The 12,828-nt window shown below is 44.9% G+C and overlaps 2 protein-coding genes across 2 annotated transcripts in view; one reads left to right on the plus strand and one right to left on the minus strand.

Annotated features, from left to right (window-relative positions):
• The window catches only part of LOC142740932 (interleukin-1 receptor type 2-like), a 48,795-nt gene extending 38,644 nt beyond the window's left edge, over positions 1 to 10,151 (minus strand). Inside the window, exons 1-2 of the mRNA XM_075850344.1 lie at positions 10,075 to 10,151; positions 626 to 708 (exon numbers count right to left, since the gene is read on the minus strand). Coding sequence (XP_075706459.1) covers positions 626 to 704 — 79 coding nt within the window. The 5' untranslated portion in view covers positions 705 to 708; positions 10,075 to 10,151. The remainder of the gene's footprint in view (positions 1 to 625; positions 709 to 10,074) is intronic.
• The window catches only part of RPL31 (ribosomal protein L31), a 171,824-nt gene that overhangs the window by 110,529 nt on the left and 48,467 nt on the right, over positions 1 to 12,828 (plus strand). The gene's annotated exons all lie outside the window — the stretch shown is intronic.

Below are 12,828 nucleotides of genomic sequence, written 5' to 3' on the forward strand. Positions count from 1 at the left end.
GAGCACCAATGCCTATAAAGATATACTAAGATATTATTCAGCACATTATTTGGATCTATTTAAATCAATAAATAAAAAATAAACAAAATGGGGGGACATTCACTTTAACCATCATAGAAGTTCCATTCCCTTATTGGGCATGGCCACTATGTATTATGTAACACTTCTACTTGAGGGCTAGTGGATATTCCTCAACAATAGTGGAAGTCCTCAACAATTTGTGTTTGACTTGTCGGAGTATATATAGATCAGACAACTCTGGAGTAACAAAAATTGCTTGATATAGACACTGTTAAGATTTATTTTATTAATAAACCCTAAACCCCCACAGAACTGAATAGAATGGAATAGAGATGAGTTCTGTACACTTCAATAATAATAATAATCATAAGAAGAAGAAGACAAAAAAGAAGAAGAAGAAGAAGAAGAAGAAGAAGAAGAAGAAGAAGAAGAAGAAGAAAAAACAATATTCACTTTAGTTGTTTTTTTTTTGTTTTTTTGCTACTACTGTCCTAACTGCTGCAGTAATGTAAATATAATAGACTTGTGAATGTGTTCTTATGAGAGGAGTTCACACTGGTATAAATTAAAATGCAATATATGATCAATGATAATGACACTTTACCTCCAGTCTTCCAACGATAAACATTAAATCCAGATATCTCTAATAAACATGTTCCAAACATGATCAATGGAAACCACATCTTCCTGTGAACAAAATATATAATGAATCAAAGTACAAAGTGCTTTTTCACCATGATAACTTTATTTCAGTGTTTACAATAGCATCATTGCAACATGTGACTAAGAAAAAAATGCATTAAAATAACTTTTGAGTCATAGTGCTGGCTCTCTGTATAGAGAAGGACAATAATTTGGCATGCAATTCACACTACCGCTAATATACTTTTACCTCTCTTCCAACAATTCACTGTACTACTTGATATGCTAATCCACTGGTACTAAATTATTTCACTGACTCTCTTGTGGATATACCGGTAATATGTTAAAACATTAATTTTATTAACTCTGTATTCAAGAATAAAGATAGCATTAAGCTTCCTTCCTATATTCCATATATTGGTTTACTGGGGGGGAGCGATTGCTGTACAGGACAAGACCAATGGAAGGTACATCTTCATCTAAACTCACAGTTGCACATTCAATCTAGCAACCTGATTCCTGCCCCACATTTGGTATAACATTAAAAACTATTGTATGAATAGGTGTCAGGGCCGCCATCAGGGGGGGACTGGGGGTACTGCAGTGAGGGGCCCGGGCATAAATTTTAAAAAAAGGGGCCCGCACTCTGCCGCTGGAATTAATATACTCACGGCAGTGTGACTCTTACGATTTCATTTCGGTGAAAGGAACAGGTCCCATCACGAAGGAGGGGCCCGTTCATTACATCAGAATAAAATCGTAAGGGCCCGCTGGAGAGTGACATGTGCCTGCCCCTCCTCCTCCGCAACAGTGTGACAGCGTGTGGGGAGGAGACAAGGGGTGGAGACATCACAGCAGCGGGAGTTATGAGCTCAGCCTCGGAGGATACGTCCAGCAGCAGAAGCAGCAGTCTTCTTCTTCTTCAGACACAGTGAGTACTAACTTATGTCTGTGTCCGGCTGCTGCTGCCCGGAGCCTCCTGAAAAAATCTCCTCCTGCCCCCATAGAAAGTAAATATCTTCCCCACCTCTGTATTATGTTAACACCGCAGCATAGGATTGTATCAGCCCTACGGCTCTTATCTCCCGTCCTGTGTAACATGTGGCAATAAACCTGTCTTCTCCCTCTGTTTACACAGGACAGGAGAAAAGAGCCGTTGTAGAGCTGAGTGATACAATCCTATGCTGCAGTGTGAACCAATACAGACGTGCTTTCTATGGGGAGGGGGTAGAGTTAGATAATAATGGGGGCAGGGAGATGATAATGGGGGCAGATAGATGATAATGGGGGCAGGGAGATGATAATGGGGGCAGGGAGATGATAATGGGGCAGGGAGATGATAATGGGGGCAGGGAGATAATAATGGGGCAGGGAGATGATAATGGGGGCAGGGAGATGATAATGGGGGCAGGGAGATGATAATGGGGCAGGGAGATGATAATGGGGCAGGGAGATGATAATGGGGCAGGGAGATGATAATGGGGCAGGGAGATGATAATGGGGGCAGGGAGATGATAATGGGGGCAGGGAGATGATAATGGGGGCAGGGAGATAATAATGGGGCAGGGAGATAATAATGGGGCAGGGAGATGATAATGGAGGCAGGGAGATGATAATGGGGGCAGGGAGATGATAATGGGGGCAGGGAGATGATAATGGGGCAGGGAGATGATAATGGGGGCAGGGAGATGATAATGGGGGCAGGGAGATAATAATGGGGCAGGGAGATGATAATGGAGGCAGGGAGATGATAATGGGGGCAGGGAGATGATAATGGGGGCAGGGAGATGATAATGGGGCAGGGAGATGATAATGGGGCAGGGAGATGATAATGGGGGCAGGGAGATGATAATGGGGGCAGGGAGATGATAATGGGGGCAGGGAGATGATAATGGGGCAGGGAGATGATAATGGGGGCAGGGAGATGATAATGGGGGCAGGGAGATGATAATGGGGCAGGGAGATGATAATGGGGGCAGGGAGATGATAATGGGGGCAGATAGATGATAATGGGGGCAGGGAGATGATAATGGGGGCAGGGAGATGATAATAGGGCAGGGAGATGATAATGGGGGCAGGGAGATGATAATGGGGGCAGATAGATGATAATGGGGGCAGGGAGATGATAATGGGGGCAGGGAGATGATAATGGGGGCAGGGAGATGATAATGGGGCAGGGAGATGATAATGGGGGCAGGGAGATGATAATGGGGCAGTGAGATGATAATGGGGGCAGGGAGATGATAATGGGGGCAGCGAGATGATAATGGGGGCAGGGAGATGGCATTGGGTAGGGAGGGAAATGATGCTAGAGTGGGAAGGAGATAATAATGGAGGGAGGATGGCACTTGAGTAGGGATGCACGATGCATCAAAACTTCGATACGGTTTCGATACCGTGCACCCCCAAACGGTTCAATACCGTTATTTCATGTATTTCGATACTAAGCTGTGCGGCCGCACAGCTCAATATTGTAATACATGAATGTATGAGAGCGGAGCTGCGGCTGTGTAACACAGTCACGGCCCTGCTCCGGAGTCCTGACATGTGCGCGCCGCCAGGATTATGTGATGCGGCCAGCGCTGCACTAATGAGCGGCGGCACTGAAAACAGAACATGGCGGGCGCACTACAAAACACCCCCACATGTTCTGTCTTCAGTGCCTGAACCGCCGCTCATTAGTGCAGCGCCGCCCGCATCACCTCGTGCTGACCGCGTGCGGGGCGGGGCAATGGTTGTATTACACAGCCGCAGTCCCACTCTATAAAGGCAGAGATCAGAGAAACCTCTCATCTCTGTCGCTATTCCCCTGAATGCTGCGATCACAGCTGACTGCAGCATTCAGGGGAAAATAAGAAGGGGGGATGCCCCTTGGATCACGTCACAGGAATCCCTGTGACGCGATTGAGGGACATACCATATATGGGCAGACAGCCCAAGGTCCAATGAAGGACCCCAGGGCTGTCTTACCATATTTCCTGTTAGGGCATACTCAGGTCTGTCCTAACAACTGCCTGTGTACTATGCGTATATAGATATATACCAGTACATTAAAGTTTCAAAAAGAAAGTAAAAACATAAAGTAATGTTAAATAAAAAAAAATACACATACACCTTTTTTACAAAACACATTAAAATAAGTCTCAATACATAAAATATACACATTCATTATTGGCGCGGCTGTAATAACCTGCACAACAATTTTTTTGCATCATTTATGATGTGTACGTTGTAAAAAATAAAATAAAAACTTCTTTCACTTATTAATGTGAGGCACGAGGTATTATGAATTTTGAACCTCCATATGCCTCACATTAATAGTAATTAACCCCATCATGTACCTTACACATTAACCCTTTATAATTGAGGAACATGATGGGGTTAATTACTATTAATGTGAGGCACATGGAGGTTAAATTTACCATCACACCTCGTGCCTCACATAAGAAATGGAAGAACTGTTTTGTTTTTTTATTACTGTTGGCAAAGTATCGCTTTGTTATCGAAATCGCAATACTACACAAAGCATCGGTACCGAAGTCCAAATTCTGGTATCGTGACATCCCTCCACTGGAGGAGGCATTATACAATGGGGGGGGGGGGGTAATAATTGGTGAAAAGTGATGATATCTGAAGGGAGGGGAGAAATTATACATGGGGAGGGGTAGAGGAAGGAGAGAGTATACCTGGGTAGGGGGAGAAAGCTTATACCGGAGGCATAGTTAGCAACAGTCCTGAATTTGCAGGGACTGTCCTGAATCTAAAGAGGCAGTCCCGGCAAATTACTGTCCCAGACGTGTCTCAGCCACTGCCATATTCAATTGTATCTGCGTCCACAGGATGCAGATACAATTGAATACTATGGCAGAGCAGGAAAGTATCAGCTTCCTGCTCTGCCATTCACCCATCCAGGAGCGAAATCCCCGGCCAGAGAGTTGCCGACACTCTGGTCGGGGATTCCTCTCCTAGAGGTAGCCCCTGAGGTCACTGTCCATATATGGACAGTGAGGTCAGGGTCTCCTCCTGGACTGGAATCCCCTGTAGAGAGTGCCACACACTCCCCTGTAGTCAGCGCCGAACATACCCCCTGTAGATAGCGCCACACACACACACCCCTGTAGATAGTGTCACACACTGCCCCCTGTAGATAGCACCACACAATCCCATGTAGATAGCGCCACACAATCCCATGTAGATAGCGCCTCACCCACCCCTGCAGATAGCGCCACACACAGCCCCCTGTAGATAGCGCTACACACAGATAACGTGTGTGCAGCGTGTGAAGAGAATGCAAAAGCATCATCCAGACATGCCCGTGGCGGTGGGAGATCTTAGGGACTACATTTTGGTGAGTGACTCTGCTGTGTATAGGGCTTCAGTGCAATGATTTTTGTTTATATTGCCCTCCTACACCCTGACAGATTCTACATACACACACACATACACACACACTCACTTTCCCTTTTTGCCCCCCACAGAGCCCCTGTGAGGTTGCGTCCCCCTGGCTACCACTGCTACCTTCAGTTCTCCCAGCCCTGGGACTTAGTTTCTCCCCTTTGCCCTCCGACACCCACCTCCTGTCTCTGCCCTGCTCCTCCAAAGAGTTTTCTTTTTAATGTGCCCTACCTCCCGCCCCTTTACATTTCACCCCCCCTCCTAATAACGAGGGGGGCGGGGGCCCAGACTCATTGGCAGTATGGGGCCCAGAAATTCCTGATGGCAGCCCTGATAGGTGTAACGTGTCTCAACGTGTTTCGTCTGCAGTATAACCCACAGACACCTCAGGAGACTATTTTTCTATTAGATATTGAAGAGATTAGGAATTGAAGAGATTATATTACGAAAATACCAATTAGTTATGGTACCAATGACTTATGATATTCAAAATCTGGTGGCTACAATGAGAGACGGAGTTTGAACGCCATAACTCCAGCGCTCGTACTAATTGGTATTTTCATAATAATCTCTTCAATACCTAATATGTGAATGTGCAACTGTGAATTTAGACGAAGATGAACCTCTCCATTGGTCTTGTCCTGTACTGTAATCGCTCCCCTACAAAAAATAGTAAATAGCTTAATTTAAAAGACACTGATTCTGAATCTGTCATTTTTATCTTTCAAATAACTTGCATTCACATCTATGATCGTTCACAGGTGGCTCCTTTGTGTCACAGACACGCAGAACCCACCGACACTGAACCCATCAGGCCCGCGGGAGTGACAGATTTAGTGTAAAACGAGCGATACAGCTGTTCTGTAAAGAGAATACAGAACAGTTATATCTTCAAAAGTAAAAGGAATTTTCAATAAAAACTATTCACAAAGTTACACAATCACACTGACTAAGCTATTTATGAAAATAATAAAATGCCCTCAAAGGTGTACATAGTCTTTAAGTACATAGATTACGAAACCCAAGCCCGGGGCATTACTTTTCCTACATAAGAAATGAGTAAAGGGAGAATATGGAATGAAGAGACAAGAGAAAATGAAGTGTAAAGGAATCTACAGTGATGCCTAATGTTGAGATAATGGCGTTTATTAAGAATCATGTGAACTAAACTTCAAAAGTGGAGTATGCTTTGTAATAAGGAAACCTTGAATATAGGTAGCCTAAATCCACACAACGTATATGTTGAAGTGCCCATAGACTTTAAAGGAACAGTGTCATGGCAAATAATTTTTTTATATGTTAAAGATGTTAGTGCTGTAATAAAAACGTTTATATTCATTTGTGTGTTTGTGTTTTACTGTTTCTTATTTTTACACTTTTTCTTCCCTATGGGGGCTGCCATTTTTTGTTCCATTTCTGTGTGTGTCGATTAACGACACACACAGACATGGAGTACGGCAGCCACAGTCCCATAGGGACTGTGAACGGCTCCCGTCCCATTCACGTCCGTGTACGGCGTCTGTGTGGGAACTGCGCATGCGCCGCTCCCACACAGTCCTATTCGAAATTGGCGCCGTCCGGCGCCATTTTCCTGTGGACCGGAAGTCGCGGCCGGACTGTAATATTACTACTTCCGGTCGCGGCTTCCGGACTTGTGCACATGGAACAGCGGCAGCAAAGGGAGCGGACGGGCCGGAGGGAGCCGCGGCGGCAGGAGCAGGTAAGCGATTTCAATGTATGTTAGTGTTTGTGTGTGTTTACTACTGTATGTAAACCTACTACACTGTGGGTTACCTCAAAAAATGGCGACACACAGTGTAGGAGGTTAAACCTTTCAAACCCCTCGTTTATCCCGGCACTAGCCAGGATAAAGGAGGGGGGGATGCTGAGAGCTCACTAGAGCGAGAGCTTTTAACCCAATGTTGCAATGCTGCAATTTTGGGAACTAGCTCCATCTAGTGACCAAAAATGGGTAGTATTATAAATTTGAAAAAATGTATAATATTTCCTGACTCGCGAAAAAAATAAAAAAAATTTGAACAATGTTTAATCACCCACACACTAAATGTTTAAATTTTAAAAAAAAAACATGTTTTTCGGGCGACACCATGCCTTTAAAGACCAAATGTATGTAAAGAAAAGTGCACTTTCAAAATAATTGTATAAAAAAAAAGTAGACAAACTGTTGCATACGTCTGGCATACCGCTTCTGCAAACCTAAACATTTTCATTTGTTGTTTAACTTTAAGATTATCGGGGGGAATTTACCAACTTTTCTATGCTAGTTTTCCTGTATAAAAAAGTTGCAAATACAACAAAAATTGCAATTTCATGCAAATGCATTAAAACAGTTGTGACTTTTGATGCATATACAACACTCATGGTACTATAAAAGGAGGGGCCTGAGCTTAGCAAAAACGGGCTGGACACATTTACTATAATTTTCGCCAGGAACTTCAGTACATTACAGTGGAAATCTACGTCAGATCGAAGCTGGCGAAGATTTCCTTTCTGAAGCTCGATCAGCCGAAGATGCGATAAATGTCATAATATTTAGTTACAGTACAGCACGACTACAGCTCAGCACGGCACTTGACCAGGTAGCACGGGATACAGGATACAGGTACAGGAACGGGGAACACTGGGAACTGGAAAACACTAGGAGACCATTTGCTAAACAAACTTAGGGTACGACAACAACGCTGAGGCATGGGAGGAAGGGGCTGAGCCCTTCTTATAGTCCAGGGTGCTCATGGGCTAATTTTAACATTAACTTCAGGTGCGCGCTCTGGCCCTTTAAGAGCGGGCTCGAGCGTGCACGCGCACCCATACGGGACCCGGCCGAGGTAAGCGGAAGTGAGCGCGGGCGTCTCCTGAGGAAGAGACTGAGGTAAGCACTCGCAGACCCATGGCTGTGGTCGTCAGGAGGTGAGTAAGCCTGACGGCCCGCGGCCATGGACATGACAGTATACCCCCTCTTACGCCCCCTCCTCTTGGGGCCAGAGCGAGAGAGAAACTTCTTCAGAAGGGTAGGAGCATTGAGGTTCTCTTATCCTCGTGTCTGCTTTCTGTTTAATGCAGTCGACTGCCAGTAGGATAGAGGATCGAGTCTGCTGCCAGATCTGCAGGAAGTCTCTAAAAGCAGTGTCAGCTGCTGGTACCTCGGATGTATCAGGCACCGGGAGAGGAATTTGTGGATGTTGGCCATAGACAATGAAGAACGACGTATTGCTTGTGGGCTCGCTGGTGTGATTATTATAAGAGAATTCAGTCCATGGAAGCAGCTGCACCCAGTCATCATGCTGCTTGGAGATGAAGTGGCGTAGGTAGTTCTCCAAGATATGATTGATCCTCTTGAAGAGACCATTGGACTGAGGATGGTAGGCTGAGGAAAAGTCCAACTTCACACCGAGGAGTCCGCAGAGGGCTCTCCAGAACTTCGAGGTGAACTGAACCCCCGATCAGACACAATATGCCGCGGCAAGCCGTGCAGGCGGAAGATGTGTTAGATGAAAAGGTTGGCCAGTTGAGGAGCAGAAGGAAAACCGGTCAATGGAACTAAGTGGGCCATTTTTGAAAATCTATCCACCACCACCCAGACAGTACTGCATCCAGCAGAGAGAGGCAGGTCAATAACAAAGTCCATAGCTATATGCTGCCAGGGAGCATCGGGCACAGGCAGCGGCTGGAGCAGGCTGGCAGGTCTGGAGTGAGCAACCTTGTTAGCTGCACACACTAAGCATGAAGAAACAAAGTCCATAATGTCTTTGGGCAGCGTGGTCCACCAGAAATGACGGGCAATCAGGTCTCGGGTCTTACGGGTACCCGCGTGACCTGCCAGTTTAGAGAAGTGTCCCCAGCGGAGGGACATCACTTTAATCCCCACTTGCGACATTTCAGCCCTACTCCATGGGGCCTTTCTCAAGCTTGAGATAGGCCCCATGGAGTAGGGCTGAAACGTCGCAAGTGGGGATTAAAGTGATTTGATTTTTTATTGAATTTGGAGTGCTGTCTTGTGTGTTGGATTTCGTTGGCTATTTGGGACACTGGTCGTGTGTCTGAACAAGAACCTGTGCACCCGATACGGAGAGAACGGTGTTGCTTTTGCTTTGTTTTATATATATATATATATATATATATATATATATATATATGTTACAAAAGTTCCGATAGATTTGAAAGGAGGTAAAGCGCATGTAGCATTATTCTTCCTGTGAATACGACAGACACCACTACGGACCCCACTGTAAGTCAATGGGGTCTGTCAGCACTGTTCTATCTAAGATGTGCGCTCTTCAAACAATAGAGTTAATTATTCGACACCTGCATACAGGTAGAGCTGAAAGGGTATGGTCTCACATAGCTGTGTCTGTATGCGACCAAAGCCCCGCTCAGTGGTGGTGGACCCGGCAAAATCATGCGGCTATTGGCCACCGCAAATGAGTGCCACTTTGGCCACATGCGGACGCCGATACGTGGGACTGTACCCGCATTGGTCTCATTGACTCAATTAGAATGTTAGTTTAACTCTTTCCTTTCTGGAGTGCACAGCTTAGAGGGAACACTGTGTGTTGGGCTTCATTGGTATCCATGGTAGAATGGATTCAGTTCAGCATCATTGCTTCTGTTATAAATAGATGCCAAGACAAGTGTAAACAGAAATATATAGAAAGAGATCAGCAGCACATCACAGTCCCAGAGAGCATTCACAGGGAGCATTCAAATAGGGGGAAAAAATTAAATCGGTGCAGTCAGTGTCAAGTTGTAGCCTCTCCAACTCCAAAGCAGACACAAGAAAGTAGAAATAACTGCAGCAAACTCGTTATCCAGGTATCAAAAGAGAGGTGTCTTTATTTCACTTTAAAAAGTGACGTTTTGACCCCAATGAGGGTCTTTTTCAAGCATTGAATGCTTGAAAAAGACCCTCATTGGGGTCGAAACGTTGCTTTTTAGGGTGAAATAAAGACAACAGAAATATCATGTTATGAAAATAATAATTAATAAATCTGGTCTTACCTTCTATAGGATAATGTAATGGTCTCTTGATAGAAGAACAGAGATTTAATATTAAAAATAGAAATTCCTTGAATGGATTGTGTTGTTCTGTATACAAATACTAGTATTTTCACTGATGACCAAGTGCAATGAAATAAAAAGAATACATGGTGCGGATAAATATACACATATATATATATATACATCCTGCCTGCGTTGGGGAACTTCCTCAAACATTTCTCAATCAATGTAATGTCTAAACTAGAGCAGACACTTTCCTGGTCCTCATCAATGTCCTCATTGCTCAAGTTAGGACATATAAAGGGAAAGCACATCACAGGTTCCTTTTTTTATGATATGAGAGTATACGTATAGCAGGGGTCTCAAACTCGGGTATATGGGCCGCATAGAATAAATTTGAAGTTGGTGGGCCGCATTACTTTTAAATTTGCTAAAATACTAAATTATTGTTAATCAATTTGTTATTTGAACTACTGTAACAATACTACATTACTATAATAATAACGCTAGGTTTATGCCTCATTTACATGACCGTGTGTGCCGTCCGAGTCCCGTCAGTGATCCGAGAAAAGATAGAACATGTTCTATCTTTCCTCGGATCCGAGACACAGACGATTTTTCACAGACCCGATTCACCCGCTAAAGTGAATGGGTCCATGAAGACTATCGGGTGCCACGCGGATGCCATCAAAAACGGCCCGAGTGGCATAACGGTCGTCTGCAAGGGACCTTAAATTTACCGGAAATTTGCGAGTTTACTCCACGTGCTTATTTTAACAATCCAGTTTTACAGTTTAGGTGTCGCTAAATGCAGTCTGGCTGCTCAGTTGGCAGCGTTTGGTAGACACAAGAATGTCAAGATTGGGCAGCCCCTTTTTAGATAGTGTCACAGTGCCTTCGTTGGATACTGCCACCCCACCCCCTGCGTAGATAATGCCGCAGTGCACTTTGTATATAATGCCACAGTGCCCTCTGTAGATAATGCCACAGTGCCCTCTGTAGATAATGTCACCATGCCCTCCATAGATAATGCCACACCCCCCCGTAGATAATACCATAGTGCCCTCTGTAGAGAGTGCCAACCCCCCCCTCTTAGATAATGCCGATGCCCTCTGTAGATAATTTCCCAATGCCCTCTTTAGATAATTCCCCAGTGCCCTCTGTAGATAATGCCACAGTGCCCTCTGTAGATAATGCCACACACCCCTTTGTAGATAGTGCCACACACACACCTTTGTAGATAGTGCCACACATACCCCTTTGTAGAAAGTGCCACACACCCCTTTGTAGATAGTGTCACACATATCTCCCTATAGATAGCTCCATTGGGGTTCCCTGTAGGAGTGGATTCCCCAGCACAAGCGTTGCTGTCCCATTGGCCAGGGATTCCTCTCCTGGAGGATCCCATGATGTCACTATCCATATATGGACAGTTACATGAGATCAGAGGAATCCCCGACCAGTGTGTCAGCAACGCACTGGCCGGGCATTCCGGTCCAGGAGGAGCCACTCACATCACTGTCCATATATGGACAGTTACGTCAGAGGCCTCATCTATCAGTGGAATTCCCAACCAGAGCGCTCTGGCTGGGGATTCCACTTCTAGAGGGAGCCCCATTGAAGCTATCTATAGAGAGAGGGATGTAGCCGTAAAGGAATCACTACTTGAGCAATTCCCCAGAGTGCAAGTTTATGGAATTGTTATACAAGCAATTCCCCAAAGGCAGCTGGAGACTGTCTGGATCAAGCATACAGGTAAATCAGCTACCTCAAGTCTGTCACCACTCTGGTCAGCAGCATCTAAGTCTACTCTATGGTCTTCACCAGAGCCCGCTGCAAGGCAGGCTGGATTTGGCTGCATAGAACCCAGGTTGCTTTTACAGAATAAGGTGTTGAACAGGAGGTGCACATGCAGGTAATACCTGAAGGGATAACCAGCCAAGCCAGAGGGGTAATCAACAAGCAGAGTTCAATACCAGGAGATACTAAAAGTACAAATCGCAAAACGGAAGAATACCAGAAGTTTCAGAGGTCAAAACTAGACGAGAGCAGAATGTCCAAATCAGTGAGGAGAGGGTAAATCCAAAGACAAAGCCTAGGTCCAATTCAGAGTCCAAATAGTCAAGGTGATTCAGGGTGTAACCAGGAGTTTGATCAGACACATGCATACACAAGAAAATCACAAGCAACTATGAGAAAACTGAACAGATTCAAATACTCCACTCTTGGCCCTGATAGGTTGTAGACAGAGAAGTGAGATTGGCTCTGCATCTCAAACCAGTGCCACCCAGAAGCTTGTCTAGTAGTCATGACAACCTTAGAGTGATGGACGTTTCCTAACAGTATCCCACTATCTACAAGGGGCCATCGGACCGTTAAACCTCAGGCTACGTTTAAAAGGAAACTTCAAATGAAAAACTTTGACTAAACAATTAGCATGGACTGAATAAACAGGAACTCAAGTTCGTTCTTCCAGTGCACCAAGTACTGGAGTGTACCCCGGGACCCTTCTGTAATCCACAATCCTTTGAACAACAAATTCCATATCTCCTTCTACCTGAACTGGAGGAGGCGGTTTCTTGAGTGGATTAGATGGATGTACACATTTTTTAAGGAGGGATTTGTGAAAAACATTATGAATTGTACAAGTAGGAGGAAGAGCCGTACGAAAAGACACAGGGTTAATAACTTCAACAATTTTATATGGACTAATAAACCTAAGAGCAAACTTACGAGACAGTACTTTCAGTCGCA

This window comes from Rhinoderma darwinii, chromosome 2, assembly GCF_050947455.1.
Source record: "Rhinoderma darwinii isolate aRhiDar2 chromosome 2, aRhiDar2.hap1, whole genome shotgun sequence".
NCBI classification, from domain to species: domain Eukaryota; kingdom Metazoa; phylum Chordata; class Amphibia; order Anura; family Rhinodermatidae; genus Rhinoderma; species Rhinoderma darwinii.